The 22,724-nt window shown below is 47.2% G+C and overlaps 1 protein-coding gene across 1 annotated transcript in view; it reads right to left on the minus strand.

The window, feature by feature from the left end:
* Nucleotides 1-22,724, minus strand: part of USP35 (ubiquitin specific peptidase 35) — a 74,915-nt gene that overhangs the window by 50,419 nt on the left and 1,772 nt on the right. Inside the window, exons 2-7 of the mRNA XM_061204092.1 lie at nt 17,331-18,013; nt 16,215-16,347; nt 14,506-14,635; nt 13,978-14,079; nt 12,392-12,550; nt 7,799-7,992 (exon numbers count right to left, since the gene is read on the minus strand). Of these exons, the coding sequence (XP_061060075.1) occupies nt 7,799-7,992; nt 12,392-12,550; nt 13,978-14,079; nt 14,506-14,635; nt 16,215-16,347; nt 17,331-18,003 (1,391 nt within the window). The 5' untranslated portion in view covers nt 18,004-18,013. The remainder of the gene's footprint in view (nt 1-7,798; nt 7,993-12,391; nt 12,551-13,977; nt 14,080-14,505; nt 14,636-16,214; nt 16,348-17,330; nt 18,014-22,724) is intronic.

Below are 22,724 nucleotides of genomic sequence, written 5' to 3' on the forward strand. Positions count from 1 at the left end.
CTGCTAGTACTGGAGGGTCTCCTGCAGAGGTGGCGGGGGGAGGAGCTGTGGCTCACTGCAGGGACAAAGACACTGGAAGCAGCAGTTCTGGGAAGTACTCATTGGCATGAGCCCTCCCAGAGGCCATGATTAGCCCCACCAAACAGCCTGTAGGCTCCAATGCTGGGTTGCCTCAGGCCAAACAACCAACAGGGAGGGAACACAACCTCACCATCAGCAGACAAGTGGATTAAAGTTTTAAAGGTTTACTGAGCACGGCCCTCCCCACCAGATGGACAAGACCCAGCTCTTCCCACCACCAGTCCCTCCCATCAGGAAGCTCGCATAAGCCTCTTAGATAGCCTCATCCACCAGAGGACAGACAGTAGCAGCAAGAAGAACTACAATTCTGCAGCCTGCCAAACAAAAACCATAATCACAGAAAGTTACACAAAATGAAATGGCAGAGGACTATGTCCCAGATGAAGGAATGAGATAAAACCCCAGAAAAATAACTAAGTGAAGTGGAGATAGCCAAACTTCCAGAAAAAGAATTCATAATAATGATAGTGAAGATGATCCAGGATCTCGGAGAAAGAATGGAGGCAAGGATCGGGAAGATGCAACAAATGTTCAACAAAGACCTATAAGAACTAAAGAACAAACAAACAGAGATGAACAATACAATAAATGAAATGAAAAATACACTAGAAGGAATCAATAGCAGAATAACTGAGGCAGAAGAACAAATAAGTGACCTGAAGACAGAATGGTGGAAATCACTGCCATGAAACAGAATAAAGAAAAAAGAATAGAAAGAAATGAAGACAGTCTAAGAGACCTCTGGGACAACATTAAACGTACCAACATTCACATTATAGGGGTCCCAGAAGGAGAAGAGAGAGAGAAAGGACCTGAGAAAACATTTGAAGAGATAATAGCTGAAAACTTCCCTAACAAGGGAAAGGGAACAGTCACCCAGTCAAGGAAGCGCAGAGAGTCCCAGGCAGGATAAACCCAAGGAGGAACATGCCAAGACCCATAGTAATCAAACTGACAAAAATTAAAGACGAAAAAAAAAATTTTTAAAGCAACAAGGGAAAAATGACAAATAACATACAAGAGAACTCCCATAAGGTTATCAGCTGATTTCTCAGCAGAAACTCTGCCTACCAGAAAGAAGTGGCCTTTCGTCACTATTTAAAGTGACGAAAGGGAGGAACCTACAACCAAGAATACTCTACCCAGCAAGGCTCTCATTCAGATGTGATGGAGAAATCAAAAGCTTTACAGACAAGCAAAAGCTAAGAGAATTTGGCACCACGAGACCAGCTTTGCAAGAAATGTTAAAGGAACTCCTCTAGGCAGGGAAGAGACCAGCAACTTATAACAACCTTGTGAGCTTCCCTGGTGGCGCAGTGGATAAGAATCCACCTGCCAATGCAGGGGACACAGGTTTGATCCCTGGTCCGGGAAGATCCCACATGCCGCGGAGCAACTAAGCCCGTGCACCACAACTACTGAGCCTGCACTCTAGAGCTCACGTGCAACAACTATTGTAGTTGCTCCACAACAAGAGAAGCCACCACGATGAGAAGCCCATGCACCACAACGAAAAGCAGCCCCCACTCACCACAACTAGAGAAAGTCCACGTGCAGCAACAAAGACCCAACACAGCCAAAAATAAATAAATAAAATAAAAATTAAAAAAGAAACTTGTACACCTACAGACTGCTATATCAAAACCTCAAGGGAACAACAAACCCAAAACTACAATAGATACACACAAAAACGAAAAAGCAACCCAAACACAAACTAAAGATGATCATCAGACCACAAGAGAAGAGAACAAAAGAGGTAGACAAGAAAAAAGACCTACAAAAACAAACCCAAAACAATTAACAAAATGGCAATAGGAACATACATATTGATAATTACCTTAAATGTAAATGGATTAAATGCTCCAGCCAAAAGACGCAGGCTTGCTGAATGGATACAAAAACAAGACCCATATATATGCTGTCTAAAAGAGACCCACTTCAGACCTAGGGACACATACAGACTGAAAGTGAGGGGATGGAAGAAGTTATTCTATGCAAGTCGAAATCAAAAGAAAGCTGGAGTAGCAATACTCATATCAGACAAAATAGACTTTAAAATAAAGACTGTTATAACAAAGAAGAGACACAGAAGGACACTACATAATGATCAAGGGATCAATCCAAGAAGATACAACAACTGTAAATATATTTGCACCCAACATAGGAGCACCTCAATATATAAGGCAAATACTAACAGCCATAAAGGGAGAAATTGACAGTAACACAATAATAGTGAAGGACTTTAACACCCCACTTTCATCAAAGGACAGATCATCCAGACAGAAAATCAATAAGGAAACACAGGCCTTGAATGACACATTAGGCCAGATGAACTTAATTGATATTTATAGAGCATTCCATCCAAAAGCAGCAGAATATACATTCTCCTCAAGTGCACATGGAACATTCTCCAGGACTGACCACATGCTGGGCCACAAAGCAAGCCGTGGTAAATTTAAGAAAATTCAACTCATATCAAGCATCTTTTCTAACCACAATGCTATGAGACTAGAAATAAACTACAAGAAAAAAACTGTAAAAAACACAAACACGTGGAGGCTAAACAATATGCTACTAAACAACCAATGGATCATTGAATTAATCAAAGAAATAAAAAAATACGTGTTGACAAATAAAAACAAAAACAAAATGATCCAAAATCTATGGGACGCAGCAAAAGCAGCTCTAAGAGGGAAGTTTATAGCAATACAATCTCTCCTCAGAAAACAACAAAATCTCAAATAAACAACCTAAACTTACACCTAAAGCAACTAGAGAAAGAAGAACAAACAAAACCTATAGTAGAAGGAAAGAAATCATAAAGATCAGACCAGATAAATGAAATAGAGACAAAACAACAGCAAAGATCAATGAATCTAAAACCTGGTGCTTTGAAAAGAAAAACAAAATTGATAAACCTTTAGCCAGACTCATCAAGAAAAAAAGGGAGAGGACTCAATTCAATAAAGTTAGAATGAAAAAGGAGAAGTTACAACTGACACCACAGAAACACAAAGGATCATAAGAGACTACTACAAACAACTATATGCCAATTAAAATGGACAACCTGGAAGAAATGGACAAAATCTTAGAAAGGTTCAATCTCCCAAGACTGAACCAGTAAGAAATAGAAAATATTAACAGACCACTCACAAGCACTGAAATTGAAACTGTGATTAAAAACTCCCAACAAACAAAAGTCCAGGACCCGAAGGCTTCACGGGTGAATTCTATCAAACATTTAGAGAAGAGCTAACACCCTTCCTTCTGAAACTTTTCCAAAAAATTGCAGAGGACGGAAAACTCCTGAACTCATTCTACGAGGCCACCATCACCCTGATACCAAAACCAGACAAAGATATCACAAAAAAAGAAACTTATAGGCCAAAATCACTGATGAACATAGACACAAAAATCCTCAACAAAACACTAGCAATCCAAATCCAACAATACATTAAAAGGATCATACACCATGATCAAGTAGGATTTATCCCAGGGATGCAAGGATTTTTTTCGATATCTGCACATCAATCAGTGTGATACACCACATTAACAAATTGAAGAATAAAAACCATATGATCATCTGAATAGATGCAGAAAAAGCTTTTGACAAAATTCAGCACCCATTTACGATTAAACCTCTCCAGAAAGTGGGCATAGAGGGAACCTACCTCAACATAATAAAGGCCATATACAACAAACCTACAGCTAACATCATACTCAATGGTGAAAAGCTGAAAGCATTTCGTCTAAGATCAGGAAAAAGACAAGGATGTCCACTCTCACCACTTTTATTCAACACAGTTTTGGAAGTCCCAGCTACAGCAATCAGAGAAGAAAAAGAAATAAAAGGAATCCAAATTGGAAAAGAAGAAGTAAAACTATCACTGTCTGCAGATGACATGATACTATACATAGAAAATCCTAAAGATGCTACCAGAAAACTACTAAGCTCATCAATGAATTTGGTAAAGTTGCAGGTTACAAAATCAATATACAGAAATCTGTTGCATTTCTATACACTAACAATGAAAGATCAGAAAGAGAAATTCAAGAAACAATCCCATTTACCATCGCATCAAAAAGAAAAAAATACCTAGGAATAGACCTTTCCTCCTTATGTAGGAATAGACCTACATAAGGAGACAGAAGACCTGTACTCCAAAAACTATAAGATACTGATGAAAGAAATTGAAGATGACACAAACAGATGGAAAGATATACCATGTTCTTGGATTGGAAGAATCAATATTGTCAAAATGACTACATTACCCAAGGAAATCTACAGATTCAATGTAGACTGAATCAATTGATTTGATCAATAACTTAATCCCTATCAAATTATCAATGGCATTTTTCACAGAACTAGAACAAAAAAATCTTAAAATTTGTATGGAGACACAAAAGACCCAGAATAGCCAAAGCAATCAGAAAAACAAAAAAGGAGCTGAAGGAATCAGGCTTCCTAACTTCAGACTATACTACAAAGCTATAGTCATCAAAACCGCATGGTACTGACACAAAAACAGACACACAGACCAAAAGCCCAGAAATGACGTCATCAAAACCGCCTGGTACTGACACAAAAACAAACACATAGACCAAAAGCCCAGAAATGACATGCACCTATGGTCAATTAATGTGCTATAAAGGAGGAAAGACTATACAATGGTGGAAAGACAGTCTCTTCAACAAATGGTGCTGGGGGGACTTCCCTGGTAGCACAGTGGTTAAGAATCCGCCTGCCAAAGCAGGGGACACGGGTTTGATCCCTGGTCCGGGAAGATCCCACATGCCACAGAGCAACTAAGCCCATGCACCACAACTACTGAGCCTGCGCTCTGGAACCCACGAGCCACAACTACTGAGCCCACCTGCTGCAACTACTGAAGCCCGTGTGCCTAGGGCCCATGCTCTGCAACAAGAGAAGCCACCTCAATGAGACGTCCGCGCACCACAACAAAGAGTAGCCCCCGCTCACCACAACTAGAGAAAGCCCATGCACAGCAACAAAGACCCAACGCAGCCAAAAATAAAAAAATAAAAAAACCAAATGGTGCTGGGAAAACTGGACAGCTACAATGTAAAAAAATGAAATTAGATCATATTTTAACAGCATACATAAAAATAAGCTCAAAATGGATTAAAGACATAAATGTGACCCTGGACACTATAAAACGCTTAGAGGAAAACACAGGCAGAACACTCTGACATAAATCACAGCAATATTTTTTTCGATCCATCTCCCAGGGTAATGGAAATAAAAACAAAAATAAACAAATGGGGCCTAATTAAACTCAAAAGCTTTTGAACAGCAAAGGAAACCATAAACAAAACGAAAAGACAACCCACAGATTGGGAGAAAATGTTTGCAAATCATGTGACTGACAAGGGATTAGTCTCCAAAATTTACAAACAGCTCATGCAGCTTAATATCATCAAAACAAACAACCCAATCAAAAAATGGGCATAAGACCTAAATAGACATTTCTCCAAAGAAGACATACAGATGGCCAAGAGGCACATGAAAAGATGTTCAACATCACTAATTATTAGAGAAATGCAAATCAAAACTACAATGAGATATCACCTCACACCAGTAAAAATGACTATCATCAAAAATCCACAAACAATAAATGCTGGAGAGGGTGTGGAGAGAAGGCAACCCTCCTACACTGCTGGTGGGAATGTAAATTGGTACAGCTACTACGGAGAACAGTATGGAGGTTCCTTAAAAACTAAAAATAGAGCTACCATATGATCCTGTAATTGCACTTCTGGGTATATATCTGGAGAAAAACATGGTCATGGTCCGAAAGGATACATGCATCCCGATGTTCATTGCAACACTGTTTACAATAGCCAAGACATGGAACCAACCTAAATGTCCATCGACAGAAGAATGGATAAAGATGTGGCACATATATACAATGGAATATTAGCCACTAAAAAGAATGAAATAATGCCATTTGCAGCAATAAGGACGGACTTAGATATTGTCATACTGAGTGAAGTAAGTCAGACAGAGAAAGACAAGTATCATATGATATCGTTTATATGTGGAATCTAAAAAAAAATGATACAAATCAACTTATTTACAAAATAGAAACAGACTCACAGACTTAGAGAAGGAACTTATGGTTACCAGGTGGGAAGGGTGGGGGGAACAGATAGTTAGGGAGTTTGGGATTGACATGTACACACTGCTACATTTAAAATGGATAACCAACAAGGACCTACTGCATAGCACAGGGAACTCTGCTCAATATTATGTACAACCTAAATGGGAAAACAATTTGAAAAAGAATAGATACATGTATATGTATAACTGAATCACTTTGCTGTACACCTGAAACTATCACAATATTGTTAACCAACTATATTCCAATATAAAATAAAAAGTTAAAAAAAATTTGCAAATCATGTATGTGATACGGGATTAATATTCAGAATATACAAAAGAACTCCTCAAACTCAACAACAAAAAACAAACAACCTGATTCAAAACTGGGTAATGGATTTAAATAGACCTTTTGCCAAAGAACACATACAAATGGCCAATAAGCACATAAAAAGATGCTCAACATCACTAATCGTTAGGGAACTGCAAATTAAAATCTATAATGAGATACCACCTCACACCCATTGGGATGACTACTATCAAAAAAACAGAAAAGAAGTGTTGGGAGGATGTAAAGAAATCCCAACCCTTGTGCACTGTTGGTGGGAATGTAAACTGGTGCCGCCAGTGTGGAAAACGATATGGAGGTTCCTCAAAATAACTAAAAAATAGAACTACCATATCACCAAGCAATTCCACTTCTGGGTACGTAACCGAAAGAATCAGAAGCAGGGTCTCGAAGAGATATTTGTACTCCCATGTTCATAGTGGCATTATTCACAACAGCTAAAACATGGAAGCAACCCAGGTGTCTGTCACTCTACCAATGAACAGATTACCAAAACGTGGTTTATACACACAATGGAATATTATCCAGCCTTAAAAAAGGAAAGAAATTCTGCAACATGCTACAATATGGATGAACCCTGAGGACATTTGCTACGTGAAATAAGCCAATCACAAAAAGACAAATACTGTACGATTTCACTTATATGAGGTACTTAAAGTAGAGACAAAATCATAGAGACAAAACATATAACAGTGGTAGCCAAAGGCTGTGGAGAGGGGAGAATGAGAATATGGGAAGTTAGTGTTTAATAGGCACAGAGTTTCAGATTTACAAAATGAAAAGTGTTATAGGGATGGATGGTGGTGACAGCTGCACAACAATGTGAATGTACTAAGCAAGCCATAAGTTAGGTAGCCATTGATGATAAAGACTTTGTTTTAGTAAAAGGGGGCATCTAATGCTAGGGTGAGTGGAAGTCCTACCGTGGAAGACACTATCCACCCCCACGGACTCTAGCAGAAAAGTCAGTGATGTCGACCAACCCAGAGCAGACTCCCTTCCCACTGCAGCTGAGCCCCTGAATCCCCATCTCAAGTTCCCATCCGGTCTTGACCTACTGCCTTGGCAATGGCCTGGAGCCCTCTGGAAACTCTCACCTGCCCTTCATATACCCACAGACCTCAGGGAATTATGCCGATAACACAAAGCAGGACCCACCCTCTCCAATCCCTACCTCACCCCCCACACACCTGGGAGCCCAGAGGAGAGAAGCAGGGGCAGACAGGGAATTCAAAAGCAGCACCTACTCGGAAGCCATGAACAAGGCCTGAAGGATGCTGTTCACATAGCACGTGTTGCCCAGATTGATTAAACCAATCTTGCCAGTGTCTGACTTGGCCATGAGCCGGGGGTAGAAGCCAGCCAGCTCACTCTTCTGCGAGGTCCAGGCATCCTGCCCCAGCAGCTGCTTGATTCGGTCCTCATTGGGAACATGGAGGTCCTGAGGGGGAAACAAGCCAGCAGGACAGTGGGCACCAGGTTTAGCTCTAAAAATATCACCTCCTCTGGGAAGCCTTCTTGGACTACAGCCTACTACACACCTGCCCAAGCATACCACCCCAAAAATGTCCTAGAGATGTGTGAGAACAGCCCCTTGCTTTCAAACATTTTCTAGGTTTTCATCTTGACATGTGGGCCTTCTACATGATCTTTCATGCCACAACTGCCTTAAGAAAGGGGTAAAATCCCCACCGTGTAGATGAAAAAACTAAGACCCAGATAGAGAAAGAATTTTCTTGGAGGCAATAAGCGAGGAATCTACTATATGTTAGATGAGCCCAGGATGTGACAGACTGTAAGCAATGACAACACTGGCCCACTGGCCCAATCCAGCAGTGTCGAGATCTCAACCCTGGTTCTGACTCTTGTCCTCACAGCTCTCTGGCTGTGGTCAGTGAGCCTCTCTGACTCAGTCAGTTAACCTCCCTGGACCTCAGTTTGCTCATCTGTCAAGTGAGGATACCCCTACCTTATATCACTTTGGCACTCTATACTTTCACGGTGCTTGCTCCTGTTTTCACCTCCTCTACTTTAAAGTTTGCGGAGTCAGCTTTTTCAAATTAGTAACCCCCTACCCCAACCCCGAACTTGATCCTACAGTCAGGACGGTGGGAGGATCCTGGGGGTCTGAGGCGTGGGTCCTTGGTCACGGGCTCAGGGATTAGCATGCTTTCCCACTCGTTATCCTTTTTCACATTAAACAGCTGCACTGAAAAGAATATTACCAAGCACTGGTTCTAATAATGACATATTTCAAGGAAAAACACCTAAGCATAATGCAGTATTACTTAGTAGATTTAAGCGGTATTCATGACAGTTCCTCTAGCCCCGTTCTCGTTTCCAGATCCTCAGCACAGTTCCTAGATTTGTCCAAGGCCCTTGAGCTTCAGACCAGCTTACACTGAAAGCCCTCGTCGCTGCAGAAGGTCTGGCTCAAGCAGTCGTTTAACACGTCTGCTCACTCATTTCCCAGGATCGTTTATCAGATAATTTATCAGATTAGTCAGTCACCTCTCACAGATGATAAAAAATATAGTAGCAGTCTGAGGCAAGATAAGAAGATAAGGGCTCAGTATCTTCTCTCTCAGTCCCTTCTTTTTTCTTCCTATTATCCCCTATCCAATCCCCACCCCACACACAACGTGAACAAATAGGGACAAAAAGACAGAACCGGTATAAAATAGATAACTAATAAGAATGTGCTGTATATATAAAAAAATTAAATTAAATTAAAAAAAAAAGAATCAAAGCTAAAAAAAAAAAAATGACAGAACCAACACCCCACCGCCCAACACAAGCACACAAGATGCAAAAATATGCACACTAGAAAAAAAAAAATCAAATGCTTTTTCCCAAAGAAGGTAACTCTGTACTCTTAGGAGAATAAAGAGAATAAAACAAAAACTTTCAAAAACCTTTCAAGCTCCTCATGTTACTGGAAATCTACATACCATGTAGCCCCATCAGCAAGAACCACAGCTCCCAGAGAAACTGCCATGACTTAGTACAACTGCCTAAGTGAGAGAACTTTCCAGAATTTATAAAGGAGCTTGTATACAAAGGATGTACTCCTATAACACGTATGAAAGAATTTTATAAACAATAAAACCCCATGAATACTTTGCTGCCTTGCCTCTCAAACTGGCTTGTAGCAAAGGGTAGTCAAAGCCATAGGACAAATGTCACACATCTTCCTAGAGCTATATTCACTAATATTCAAGGAAGAAAAATGTTTAAATTAAAACAAGTGTTTATGATTATGAAGTATATACTTGAATCTTTGAGATAAAATGAGATTTTAGAGAAACTCTGAGCTTGTGTCAGGCTGCTTGGGGTAAGTTCCCTCCTCTGAGGTCAAGTACTTCAGAAGAAACGTTTGAGAAGCCCAGATCTGCTGGACCAAGCAGTCACACAGCCTGGTTTTCACCACCTTCTACTCTGCCTATCTTTCTGATCTTCCCTCCCCTCCACCACACTTTACCACCAAACAGTACTTGCACATTCCTGCTCCCCCACCTTACCCACTGACCTGTCTGGGGGCCTCCTCCTGACGGTCCCTATCCCTCAAGGTCTAACTCCTAAATCCCCTCTCCAGAAGACTTTCCAGAATCTTCTTAAGTGGGGGTCCCACACTATCTATACCTGTCTCATAGAGCCTAACTCCCTACACCTAGTTGTATAAGTATTTGCAGACTCACCTTGCCCGCTGGATCAGACCATAGCCTCTAATGTGCAAAGCCTGGATCTCACTCATCATAGGTTTCCCCTGCCCAGGGCAGGGCCGTGCTCCCTCCTCTTTGTTCACATCTCCATGATACCATACTTCACACTACAGTCCTGTTCATTCACTCAGACATTTATTAGACACAGAGATCAAAATGACATGGTCCCTGCCCATCAGAAGCTCACAGTAACAGTCACTTCCAACAGGTTTAAGTCCTGTCTTCTCTGCTCAACCACCTCCAGTGCCAGGGAGCTCATGATCTAGCAAGGCAGCTACTTCTATTGTTAGTTAGCTCCGACTGTTTAAAAAAAAAAAAAAAAATCTCTTTCTCACATTAAGTTGGAAAAACTAAGAAAATCCAAGTAAATGCCAGAGGTTTTGTTTGTTGTATCGATACCAACTCTCACTCATGGTGGATTATTCCCTTATGTGTTTGTAATCTGGGGATTATAAACTCATCTTCAGTAGAATTTTATCTCTGTGGCTTGAAAGTTTCATTTCTGTTTCTATTAGGCAATCCTTGGGTATTACAAGTTTATGACTACTTTCAATGAGCTTACGGTGCTACAACACCAAAGAAGGTAAGAATTTGAACCCCTAAACCCATATGAGAGCCGTCCAATAATGACAGTTTCTTTTTTCCCAATCCAGAGCCCAGACCAAGCCAGAGAACTTTCCTTGATGTCTACTTGGAACCATGTGTATATTTTCTAGAACACCCTTTTGCTAATGGTAAAGCTTTTCTTGGGTCCTGATTTACATGGGCTTCTCAGTGCTAATTCCCTCCTGGGGGCAGACCCTAAGCCTCAACTCCTGTCCCCACCGGCTCAAGCCCCTTGGGGACTGAGGTTGGCCATCTCACCCACCGCCCCTCCCCACCCAGGGCAAAAGAGTATCACCTCTCATTTACCATTCTGGAATTTGGTTTTCTCTTCCTTTTTGGTCCCTGGGGATTCCCCCTTGCTCTCTTGCAAACTCAGCTATGTACTTAAAAAGACATCTGTTACATTTTAACAAGCATTTCTAGGTGTTTTGTAATGGGACACTTCTCAAGTTACCTATCTGCTGTGTTACAGAAATGGAAGTCAGATCAGAGGTTCTAAAAGGGCCACCACTTACCTGGATGTCTTTCACCCACACTTGGACCTGCCCTCTGTATCAAGAAATGGGAAAGGGCTCAGCAACCCTCAGCCCTGGCTGCATCTCCCACTACCTCCATGACTGCATAAGACACCAAACCTCTCCAAGTCTCATTTTCCTCATCTTTGAAACTGAAATAACAATAGTACCTGCCTCACAGGTTCCTAGTGAGCAACAGAAAACAAAATATATGGGAAGACACTGCCAAGTGTGACTCTAGCTACAAATGTTATTGTCCTAGCAACCCAGCAAGCCCGGTTCAGAAGCCCTTTCTTCCTTGCAGCTTCCTCCTCTAACTGGAGATCTTTCCCTCCTCTGCCTCCTCACCACTCTCAGGCTGACCCTCATTTCATAAGCTGCTTAGATCACAGTTACGGGTAAACACGTCGGTCACCCCTCTACGCTGTGAGCTCCTCAAAGGGAGGAGACATGGTGTGCCTCATGCCTGTGTCCCCAGTTCCCAGCCTGGGCCTGGCACAGAGTAGGGCATAAGTCTTGTGAACAACTGTAAACCATCTCTGCTCTGGAATGCTCAGTCTAAGAGGAGACAGACATACAGGCAGTGACAGTGTGTGACTGAGGGATACACTAGGGCTGTGGAAGCTCAGAGAGGCCATGACCCAACTGAGGGGCACAGTGTGGGGGGGTGTAATTTAGAGTTATCAGGGAAGGCTTCCTGAGGGAGAAACACTTGAGCAGAGCCTTCAGGAAGAAGGCTTGGTAGAAATAAGAGCTATCCAGGCAGAACAAGAGAGGAGTTTAAGTTCGAGAGATCGGCATATGCAAAGGCTCAGAACAATCGAGAGAGGAAGACCCATCTGGGGAAACGGCAGGTGGCTCGGTGTGCCTGAAGCACAGGATAGGCTGGGGGAGGGATAGAGGGCTGCCACTAACCTGTGGTGTGGCCTTGAGCAAAGCCCAAATCGGCACACCCTCCTCAGAGCAGGGCGCAGGAGCAGTGGGGACTGTCACTCACCTTGATGGCTTCCATGACGGGTTCGTACAGATCCGGGAAGCCCGGGAACCTGAACACCATGCAGTGGACCAGCTCCGCCAGCTGCTCCAGGCAGCTGGTCCCCGAGTTGGAGTCCTCCTTGACCAGAGAGGCCACCATTGGGGGGATGTGAGGGAGGAGCTGTGAGAGCAGAGCAGGGTTAGTCAGCACCAGTTTACCCACCTGAGACACAGGATGGTGGTCAGTGCTGGAAGCACCTAGAGCTCCTTGAAGCAAGGAGGTTTGCCCACCTGACCACTGTGCCCCTTACCTGCATGGGGCTCTGAGCTCTGCAGGCAGGTGACTCTCTTTACAAGATACATGACCTTGGATACTCTTCCTCGGTCTCTTCATCTGTTTAATGGGACAAATAATTCCCTCCTCACAGCTAAGGGGAGGCCTGAGCCTGAGCCCCAGCTATTAAGTATCAGCCAACCAACCTGCCTGAAGAGCCTGAAGGTCTGAGTGACCAGGGCTATTCTGTCACCCAGGAGTGATGCTGGGGCCACAATGTGGTTAGCTGGTGGCAGCTCTGACAGAACATGAGCAGCAGCAAACGTTTATATGTCAAGCACTCACAGTGACATGTGGCAATTACTATCCCCATCTTATACAGAAGAAATTAAAGTTAGAGAGGTTATGTAATTTGCCAAGGATTTCACCATGGGTTCTGGGAGAAGCTGGTGTCTGAGCCAGGTCTGTCTGAACTCAAAGTCCATTTCTTTCCTCTGTGCTACAGTGTTAACTTTCAAACCCACAGGGGAGCTACACCATAGTGTCCCAGGGACGGAAGAGCCAGGCCACAGAAACTGGGAGCAAGGAAGCTCGGGAGAAGGATGAAAAGAAATAAATATCTATCAAGTCCCTAGAATATGGCAGGCTCTTGATAAATGTCACCTCATCTAATCCTGTCCCACCCAACCCAGGCCCTGAGAGGTAAATGCCTGGCCCGAGGTCACCTCATCTAGTAAATGACAGAGCTGGGACTCTACCCCACATAACCCCAATCCCTGGTTCTGTGATTTTCCCACTGTACAAATCAGGAAGCATAAAGTTTCTGCAGTGACCAACGACCATGAGAAGCTAGGAAGGACACTGGATCAGGAGTCAGACCAACCCAGCTGGAATCTTCCTTGTACCGCTCACCAGCTGTTACCTGGGACATGCAACCTAATCTCCCTAAACTGCAGTTTCTTCAGCTGAAAAATGGGAAAATGATAGAACCTCCCTTTGGGGCTACTCCGGGAGTAAAATGAATGAACATGTGGACTGTCTTTAGCACTGTGCCTGCCACACAGCTGGCACCCAAGTAACACAGCTGCCATCATTCTAGGCCTGTCACTCTACTCGGGGCCCATGGGGAGGTCACACCCATTCTTTGGCCTCAGTTTTCTATCTGTAAAATTGGGTCTCAAGTCTCCTCCAGTCCTAACGTCCAGGACTGGGAGGTCTTGGGCTTCAAGCCTCAACCCCTTAAGCCCCAACAGAGACAGCATGTCTGGCCTCCAGCCAGACCTGTGGAGGATGCAGGACCAGCCATCCTCGGGGCAACACGCAGGGGCCCTTACCAGGTGGAAGGCCTCATGGGAGTGCTGGAAGGTCAGGAGCATGTACTTGAGGACAGACAAGGCGGCTCCCCGGACAATGGGATACAGAAGCTTGGAGAAAACCTGGAAGAAAGCCTCTGGTCAGGAGTCCCCCAGGCCTGGGCCACCCAAGGCCAAGCGTAGCCATAGGCCTGAAAGGGGGCCAGAGATGCCGGAGTTAAAGCAGCAGACCCATGTGGGAGTAAGAACACAGAGGTGCTCACAGACCTGGGTCAATGGATGGGTGGTGAGACAGCAAGACAGTTAGATATCTGATGGATGGATGGATGGACGGACCAAAAGTGACAGACACACACACTTGAATGAAGAGTCAGAAGAATGAATGGGGGAAACCTGAAGCCCAGAGAGAAGCGGAAACCTGAAGCCCAGAGAGAAGCAGTGAATTGTCCCAGGTCACAGCGAGCTTCGGTGGGAGCCCTCATGCATTGCCCCTGGCAAGAGACTAGCAGGAAAGGCCAGAAGCCGGGGCTAGGACAGGGGCCCACCAACCTTCTCAATTTTGGCGAGTGACACCTCGATCAAGATGCTGAACTTCTTAACAGCGGCCAGGCCCTTCAGCAGTGCAATGATCCACTTGTCAATGTTCTTCCCCAGGGGCCAGGACACCCAGTCGATCATCCTGGTGAGGGGAGTGACAGTGACACAAGGACCAGGGAGGCCCAAATGCCTGAGAGGGGGCAGCCCAGGGACCAGCCATAATGACCTGAGATCCCCCACACTGACTCACACCTACACAGGGCAGCCCTGGGATCCGTGGGATGAACAGGACACCTCTGGGAACTGCAAATATGCCCATCACAGGCACCTGGCAGAGACTGGGGCTCCCAGCCCGGCAGAAGGGGAACCAGGCCCTCTCAGTACCCCAAACCTCACCCCATACACAGTGAATTGCAGTGGCAGAACAGGGCTTTTGGCTGCCTCTGTCTGGACTGTGGGGCCCAGTGGCAGGAGGAGTAGGCTGGAAGCCCCCAGGCTGGAAGCTCTGGCTCCAGCAAACCCTTGCTTGTGACCTGGAGCAAGTCAGTTACTCTCTCTAGCCTCAGTTTCTTCCTCTGTCAAATGGGGATAATACTTACCTCACAGATTTGTTATATGAGTTAAAAGAGATAACAACAGCTAACATTTATGTCATATTCACTCTGTACCAGGCACTGCTCCATCTGCCTTACATGTATTAACCCTTCTGACCCCCTCAAGATAATGCCTGCATGCACTGAGCATGAAGCTGCCACACAGTAGGTGCTCAGGAAAACGTCACTAGTATCATTATTTTTATATTCAGTAGACTGGGCTACAAAGAGAACAATAGAGAGCAAAGGAAATAGTAGTAATTATGGTAATAATAGCTACCATCACACTGTTCTACGCACTATACATGGAATATCTCATTTTAGCTAATTCAATCCTCACAACAAACCTGTAAGATGAGTTCAATTATACTACAAATTATGGATGAGAAAGCTGAGGCATAGAGGGGTTGAGTAACTTGCCCAGAGTCACACAGGCAAGAAGTGGGAGAGCCAGGATTTGAACTCAGGCAGCTTATCTCTAGAGCCTACACTATTACCCACTGAAGAGAAGGAATCCAGGAAGGCCCAATGGAGACAGTGGATCTGCACACTTATATGGAAAGAATGGCAGGGGCGAGGGGGGATGCCAGGCGGATGGGGTCTGCAGAGCCAAAGGCCTGCAGGCAGGAGGGTAGGTGTCATATTCGGGGATCACTGGCCAGGCAGATGTGGCTAGATCACAGGTGCAATGATGTTCAAATGAGGTGGGGGATGTGCAAGAGCTCTGTGAGCTGAAAAGCACCCGAACTCTGTTTATCATACTTGCCAAACTCAGAAAGCACTTCATTAAAGTAATTTTACCTCCTATCATTGACCCTGTGGAAACCTGACAACTTCTTATACCACCTCTGCTATTACAGAGGGGAGAACTGAAGCTCAGAGAGTTCACTGACTTGTCCAGGGTCACAGAGTTGGTACCCAGCCTGAGAGCATCACTAGGGCAAGGCTCTCTGTGTCTTACACATCCAGCCTGGGGCCAAGCACAGGAAGGGCTCAAAGAAGGATGGATGAATGAACAAGCGTGAGGGCCTGGGCCCTCTGACACTATATCTAGCCCAGCAATCCCACCCAGTGGAAGGGGCTTCTGGGGGAGAGAGAGACCTGACCACCACTCGTCCCTCAGCCCACCTGCTGATGGCAGTCAGCATCTGGGAGTCGGTCACACTGTCATCATTGCTGAGGTTCCGGACGACACCATCCATGAGCTCCAATGGGAGGTGCTGGACCACACTGGCCAGGGCGCTAGATGGTGGCTCCTCCTCTGGAACAGGTGCCTGGGCTGAGCTTTGCAGGACAAGTGGACCCCACACCTCCCCTATCACCCCATGTCCTTCATGCTGCCAAGGAACTAGGGAGCCTCTGCAAAGAGCACATCAGGGCCACCTGCTCGCCTCCTATAGCATCCCAGCCTCTGATCTCAGCTCATTCACTCAAACCTTCACTGGCACTGCTTTGGCCCTGTGCTGGGCAAAGAAAAAAGCACTAACCCCCAGCTGTGTATGTATAGGCAAGGCCCTTAGATGGGGTAACACTGGAGCTGGCAAGAACAGGTAGGAGGGCTATGTGACTCGGCGGGAGGGAGGACATTCCAGGTGGAACCCAACAGAGATGAAAAAAAAATTTAGTTATCAAAATTTGTTGTCCAGTTGTATAAAGACCTAGGTCCTTATACACCTGGCCTTGGTTCTTCCTCCTGCCAGGTGCATTCCCTTCCTTTCCCCTGAACAGCCCTATAATCAGGGAAGGCACAGATTTTATTTCAGTCATTTAAACTACTGTCCAATTTCCACAGTTGTCAACGGGGGGCCAAGATTTACAACTCAGTTGACACATATAGGTTCTATCACATCTCCAGACCTTCCCCTCTGCCTACCCTGAGTACCTTACCCCTGCTGCCTGGTGCTGCCCAGCTCTCAAGGCCTGACTCAAAAGTCATCACTTCTACGAAACCCACCTGACCCAAAGGGCATGATGACCACCCCACATCCTGTTGTCTCAGCCCCCTGGTCCTCCTCCAGGCCCGACTGATCTGGGTCCCCTCCTCTCTGCATGCCCAGCAGGCACCACAGGATAGGAGCCCCCCACCCGGCAGGAGCTCAGGAGGGGCCTGCTAACTAAACGAAGGAACAGCACCCACCCACCCCACCCCCCCGACACACACACCTGTGCACTAGCATGCACACGCCACACCACCAGGTGGGCACGCCACACAGGAGACTCCGCCCGCCCCGACCGCACACATACCTGTGCAGGAGATGACGGCGAACAGCTCCTTGAGGCAGGGCAGGATGGCGGCGGGCTGCGCGCGCCACAGCTGCGCCAGGAGCCCGCTCACCTGCTGGGCCTGCTCCAGGAACTCCACGGCGCCCTCCTCGCCGTCGGCTGGGCAGCGGAAGCGGCCGAGGCAGCGCACAAGCTGCTGGCAGAAGAGCAGGCGGTGAGGGCCGTCGGGGACGCAGCGTGGGTGCCGCGCCAGCAGCCGCGCCACCTGCGCACAGGCCGCGGGCCCCGGGCGCTCGCACACGGTGCGCAGCACCTCGCGCCGCAGCAGCGCGAACACCTCATCGGCCGAGGGCCCCTCGGGCAACAGCTGCAGGCCGAGCTGCACGCAGGCCAGCGCGCGGGCGCCCGGCGGCCCGGCGCCCCCCTGCAGCAGGCGCAGCACGCGGCGCGCGCTGAAAAATTCGGCGAAGACTTCTGGGTGGTGGCGGCCGGCCACGTGCAGCAGCTGGCAGCCCACGCGGCGGGGCAGCTCGTCGGCGCCGCTCACGTAGAGGCGTGTGCCCAGCGCCAGCAGCGCCAGGCACTGCTCCCGCTCCAGCGGCTGCCGCGCCGCCTCCAGCACGCGACGCACCAGCCCTTGCTTCACGCTCGCGGGGTATGATGACGTCACCACCGCCTCCAAGATCTTGTCCATGGCGGCCACGCTGCAGGGGACAGGGAGCAGGGTCACACTCTGCCCGACAGGGCCGATCCCCCACGTGGTCCCCTGCGTGCTGAGGCTTGGGGGCGAGCAGCTCAACCTTTCTGGGCCTCAGTTCCCCATCTGTGAAATGGGGCAAGGATACCTACCTCCCCCGGAGGTGACGTGATGAGGTGAAGCACAATGCCTGGCTTACTAATAAGCCCCAGTGGGTTGTAGTTATTGCTGATGAGCGCCTTTCATCTCACAAAGCCAACACCTGAGCCTTCCCCCTCCTCCACCCCTTTGCCCCTCTCTCCTCAGGCCTCCCTGGGGACCTCGTCAGTTCTTGGTGAGGCAGGTAAGAGCTGGATCTAGAAGCTGCTGTCCAGGGTCTTGGCCAAGCCATGTCCTGTGGGAAGATGAGCCGTGCACACACACAAATCACACCTTCAGAAAGGGAGGGTTGACAGGGCTTCCAGAGCTCCCTGGTGCACTTTATTCTGCCCCCAATCAGCTTCTTGCTCTTTCTCAAATGACCTACCCTTTTCCTCTTTGTGTTTGTTGTGCCTTTTGCCTGAAACATCCTATCTCCCAAGACCTCCACCACTAACACACATTCATACAACCAGGCAAAGTCCTACTTTCCTTTAAAGCCCACTTCAAACACCCAATCCTTAATGAGAACCTCCCTGGACTTCAGGCATGAATTCATCCCTCATCTGGACTCCTACAGCCACCTGTGGCCTCTTCCTCCATTGCAGCTGGGATCACATAGTGCGGGGTTGTACGGGTCCGAATCTCCTCCACTAAGGCAGATCATCTCATCTCTGTGCTCAACCCTGCACAGGCAGGCCCTGTCACCTCCCAAGCCTCAGCCCACACCAGCCCCTCACTGTGGGCTCACTATGTCCTCCCTGCCCCGGGCTTTTGCACTCGCTTTTCCCTCCCCTCCTTGCTTGGCTCACCCTGCAGAGCTCAGCTCAAACTTCTTCCACACAGAAGGCCTGTCTGACCTCCCTGCATGGGTCAAACGCCCCTGTTAACAATTTCAGAGCATCCTGTCCTCCTTTATAGCACTTATCATGATTAGTTGATTGGGGTCATCCTCCTCCACTATACTATATAGGTTCCTGAGGGCAGGAACCAACTCAGGTTTTGTTCACCACAGTATCCCCAGCACCTCGCACAGTGCCTGGCACACAGTAGGCATTTGTTGAATAAGCAAGTGCAGAGTGTGGTGTGAGTTACTGCTACCTTATTCCTCTGAGCCATAATATACTTCCCTCTGCCCTTCCACTCCATTTTAGCTGTTTTCTGGAAGACTTCATCCCAAGCTGACCCACTTTGATTCCTGATTCTCATGCTGGTTCCCACAGGTTCAGCTCCTAAAAGGCAGGACCACTTCTTTGCTTCTTTGTATAATCCCACACTAGGCAGGACCCAATATAGGGTTCAGTATACGCTAAGTGTTTAATTAAACTTATTGTCTCAGTGAAAACTACTCTATTGTTAAGACCTGGAGTAGGTGTGAAGACAAGCTAGAAATTTCCTAGATGATGGGCCAGAAACTTTTATGCAAAACAACAGATACTGTGGGACCCCAAATATGTGCCAGGCCCTATGGAGACGCTCCCTTCTCTGTCCTAGCTCTCCACTGAGACCAAACCTCCATTACTGCGTGTGTTACAATGCAATGGGCACATTTGTTTCTCTCTCTCTCACCAGGCTGTGAGCTCCTTGGGGCAGGGACCAGGCTTATTTCTCAATGGCTGGCATTTTCCATGCCAGTCACTGCAGAGTAAGGTTAGACGGTGTAGCCAGGGCACAGATCAGTGGTTCCTGAATGCTGGCCTGGTTGCCTCATAATCACCTGAGCACTTAGTACAAGTTCATATGCCCAGGGCCCACCCCAAGCTTGGAATGGTGTTAGACTCTATTCTTTGAGATTCAACCAGGATGCATTCTGCTTACCATCCAGCTTACTTATGCTCTCTGAGCCTCTATTTCCAACCCGCAGGGCTGATGTGAAGACAAATATAAAGGCTGGGCACAAGGAAGTGCTCAGAAAGTGTCAGTCCCCTTTGCTTTAGAAGCAAAGTCCTTGCTCTTCGGAGCTCCCAGTCAGTCCGGTGGTGGAGACACACACATTGGTAAAGAGTGCCGAAATAAGGCATAATCCCAAAAGGTCTTTAAAAGTGTCTTTAAAAATGGGTCTGCCTTCAGCCCTGGTCCACTCTTTCCTGGGCAGTGCCTTGCAGACCATCCTCCAAACCCCTACCCCTGCCCTCCAGGCTAGTGGACTTAATATGCTTTCAACCCAGGATGCCAAGAAACCCTGGTACTCAGGCGACCAAGGAGAAATCCTAATCGATGAGATATTGACATCATGTGTGGAGGAAGAGGACCTGGGGGCAGGCAGAAATGGAGTTCTGGGGCTAAGGAAGGCTCTGGAAATGGAAAGAAAATCAGACTAGGAATGAGGAGTCCTGCATTCTAATGTGACCTGGAGTAAATCCCATTTAGTCCTGCAACTCATTGTGTGACCTTGAGCACATAATATCGTGAGCCTCTTTTCTGTAAAATGGGGATAAATGATATCAGGCTGAACCACATCAAAGTGAGGGATCAGATGCTGGCAATTCCTATCATTCTACCTGATACCTATCACATAAGGTGGTCTGTGCCTGGCAGCTGGGAGCTTGGTCAGTGGAGCCATTCTGTGAGGGCTCTGATCTCCGAGGCCAACCCTGCAGCCTCTCTGCAGTCTGTGGCCTGACCACTCCAGCAAGCCCTGCCTATCTGCCCCCACTCCCATGCAGGCAGTTTGAGGTCAGCTGTCACCATGGTCACCAACAAACCCACTCAGTAATATCCTGGATGCATTCATGCAAAGGGGTTTTTAGAGGTGTGGACCTCACCTGACCCATCCCAGGCCACGGAAGGGAGGCAGAACAATGCCTGCTCTCCCCACGGCATGGATGGGGAAGCTGAGGATCAACAAGGGAGAAAGACACGGCCTTGGCAGGGTGGGATTAGAGCCTGCACTCATCCTCTCTAGGGGAGGAAGAAGCAGACCCCCAGCGCTCCTCAGGGGAGGGTGGGTTACCCTTCCTTCTAGGCTCTGGATGAGGATATGGCCTGTCGACACTGGCTCTGACCCAGGAGACAGCTGCCCCATGCCAAGTGCAGCAGCAAACAGCAGCCCTGTCCTCCCTCAGAAGAGTCTGCGTTAAAGCAGGAGACTCAGGTTCTCTGCTTTCAGAATCACCAGGTGACCTTGGGTGAGTCCCTGCTAGGACTCCTCAGCCTTCTCATCTGGAAAATGGGGACCATTCTGAGCCTACCACTGATGAGGTTGAGACAAGGTATAAAAAAGATAAGGGCAGGGAGTTCCCTGGTGGTCTAGTGGTTAAGACTCGGGGCTTTCACTACCATGGCCCAGGTTTAATCCCTGGTCGGGGAACTGAGATCCCTCAAGCCACAGGGCGGCGGCCAAAAAAAAAAAAAAAAAAAGATAAGGGCCGGATAATAGATAAGAATAGGTAAGAGTCTGTTCTTGGGACATCTGGCACTGAGAGGCAAAACCGACACTGTCAGGGAAGAAGACGAGGAGACACATACTCCTGATCCAGCGGATTCTACAAGGAATTTCATCCATTAGCCCTCGAAGCCAACTCATCATTTCCACTCTCTCCCCTGAGCTCCAGCCCCACCCAAGATCAGCTCCTCTTTACCTCTGGCCTGGACTAGTGCAGAAGCCTCTTAACCGATCTCCTTTTTCCCCTCCTCAATCCATCCTCCACTAGAGACATGTGTCCTGCAGGAGTACAGAGTCCAGGCTTCAAATCTAGTCCAGCCACTACCCACACTGTGGCCACAACCGTCAATGCTGGTGTTTTTCCACCTCTCAGAGCCTCCGAACCCCAGAATGGGAGATGATCACCTGCCCACCCCTTAGCCTTTCCCAGCCAGTGCTGCGGCTCCTCCCCACACCCTTGGCTTATATCTCTCACTGCTGACATGACAGCCTGGGAGTCCCAGCAACACCCAGCCCGCTCCAGGACGCACAGTTAGCACACAAGAAAATCATGATCCCTCCCCTGGAAGGCTCAGATCCCTTTAACTGTCCCTCTCAAATGACCCTCCACCTTTCCACGGTATATTGACAGGTCTCTGTTCCTGCATAGTAGAGCCTGACTATATTCAATCTCCATCACCCATCACCCCCAAAGCACCGTGTGTGTGTGTGTGTGTGTGTGTGTGTGTGTGTGTGGACAGCTCCAATGTCTTGCCTCACCCCCTCCCTGGGCCCCAGCTCAGACTTCCCCATCCCTCCCTGGTCTTTCTAACACCCTGCAAATATCATCAGATTACCTCATTAGACAATAAACTCCATCCTGCCATGCCCCTGCTCAGAACCCTCAAGGCCCCCAGCCCCTTCAGGATAAGGTCCAAACTCCCGAGCCTGACATTCAAGTCCTTTCTGTGACACTAAGCTAATAAAGGGGCAGGGTGAGAGATGAACTTGACAAACTCCATTTAGTGGTGAATCTACAGGAATTTGAGCAGTGGGCTTTTTCCTGCTCAACACTTTGGTGAAGTTTTCTCTGCTGAGAAAGGGCTTCTTCCTCTTCTCTCCTGGCAAATTCTGACTCATCCTTCAATGCCCAGGTCACATGCCCCCTCCTCTGGGAAGCCTTTCCAAATCCCCCTGCAACTCAATCTTTGGGCTT

The sequence above is a fragment of the Eubalaena glacialis genome, chromosome 10 (assembly GCF_028564815.1).
Source record: "Eubalaena glacialis isolate mEubGla1 chromosome 10, mEubGla1.1.hap2.+ XY, whole genome shotgun sequence".
Lineage (NCBI taxonomy): Eukaryota > Metazoa > Chordata > Mammalia > Artiodactyla > Balaenidae > Eubalaena > Eubalaena glacialis.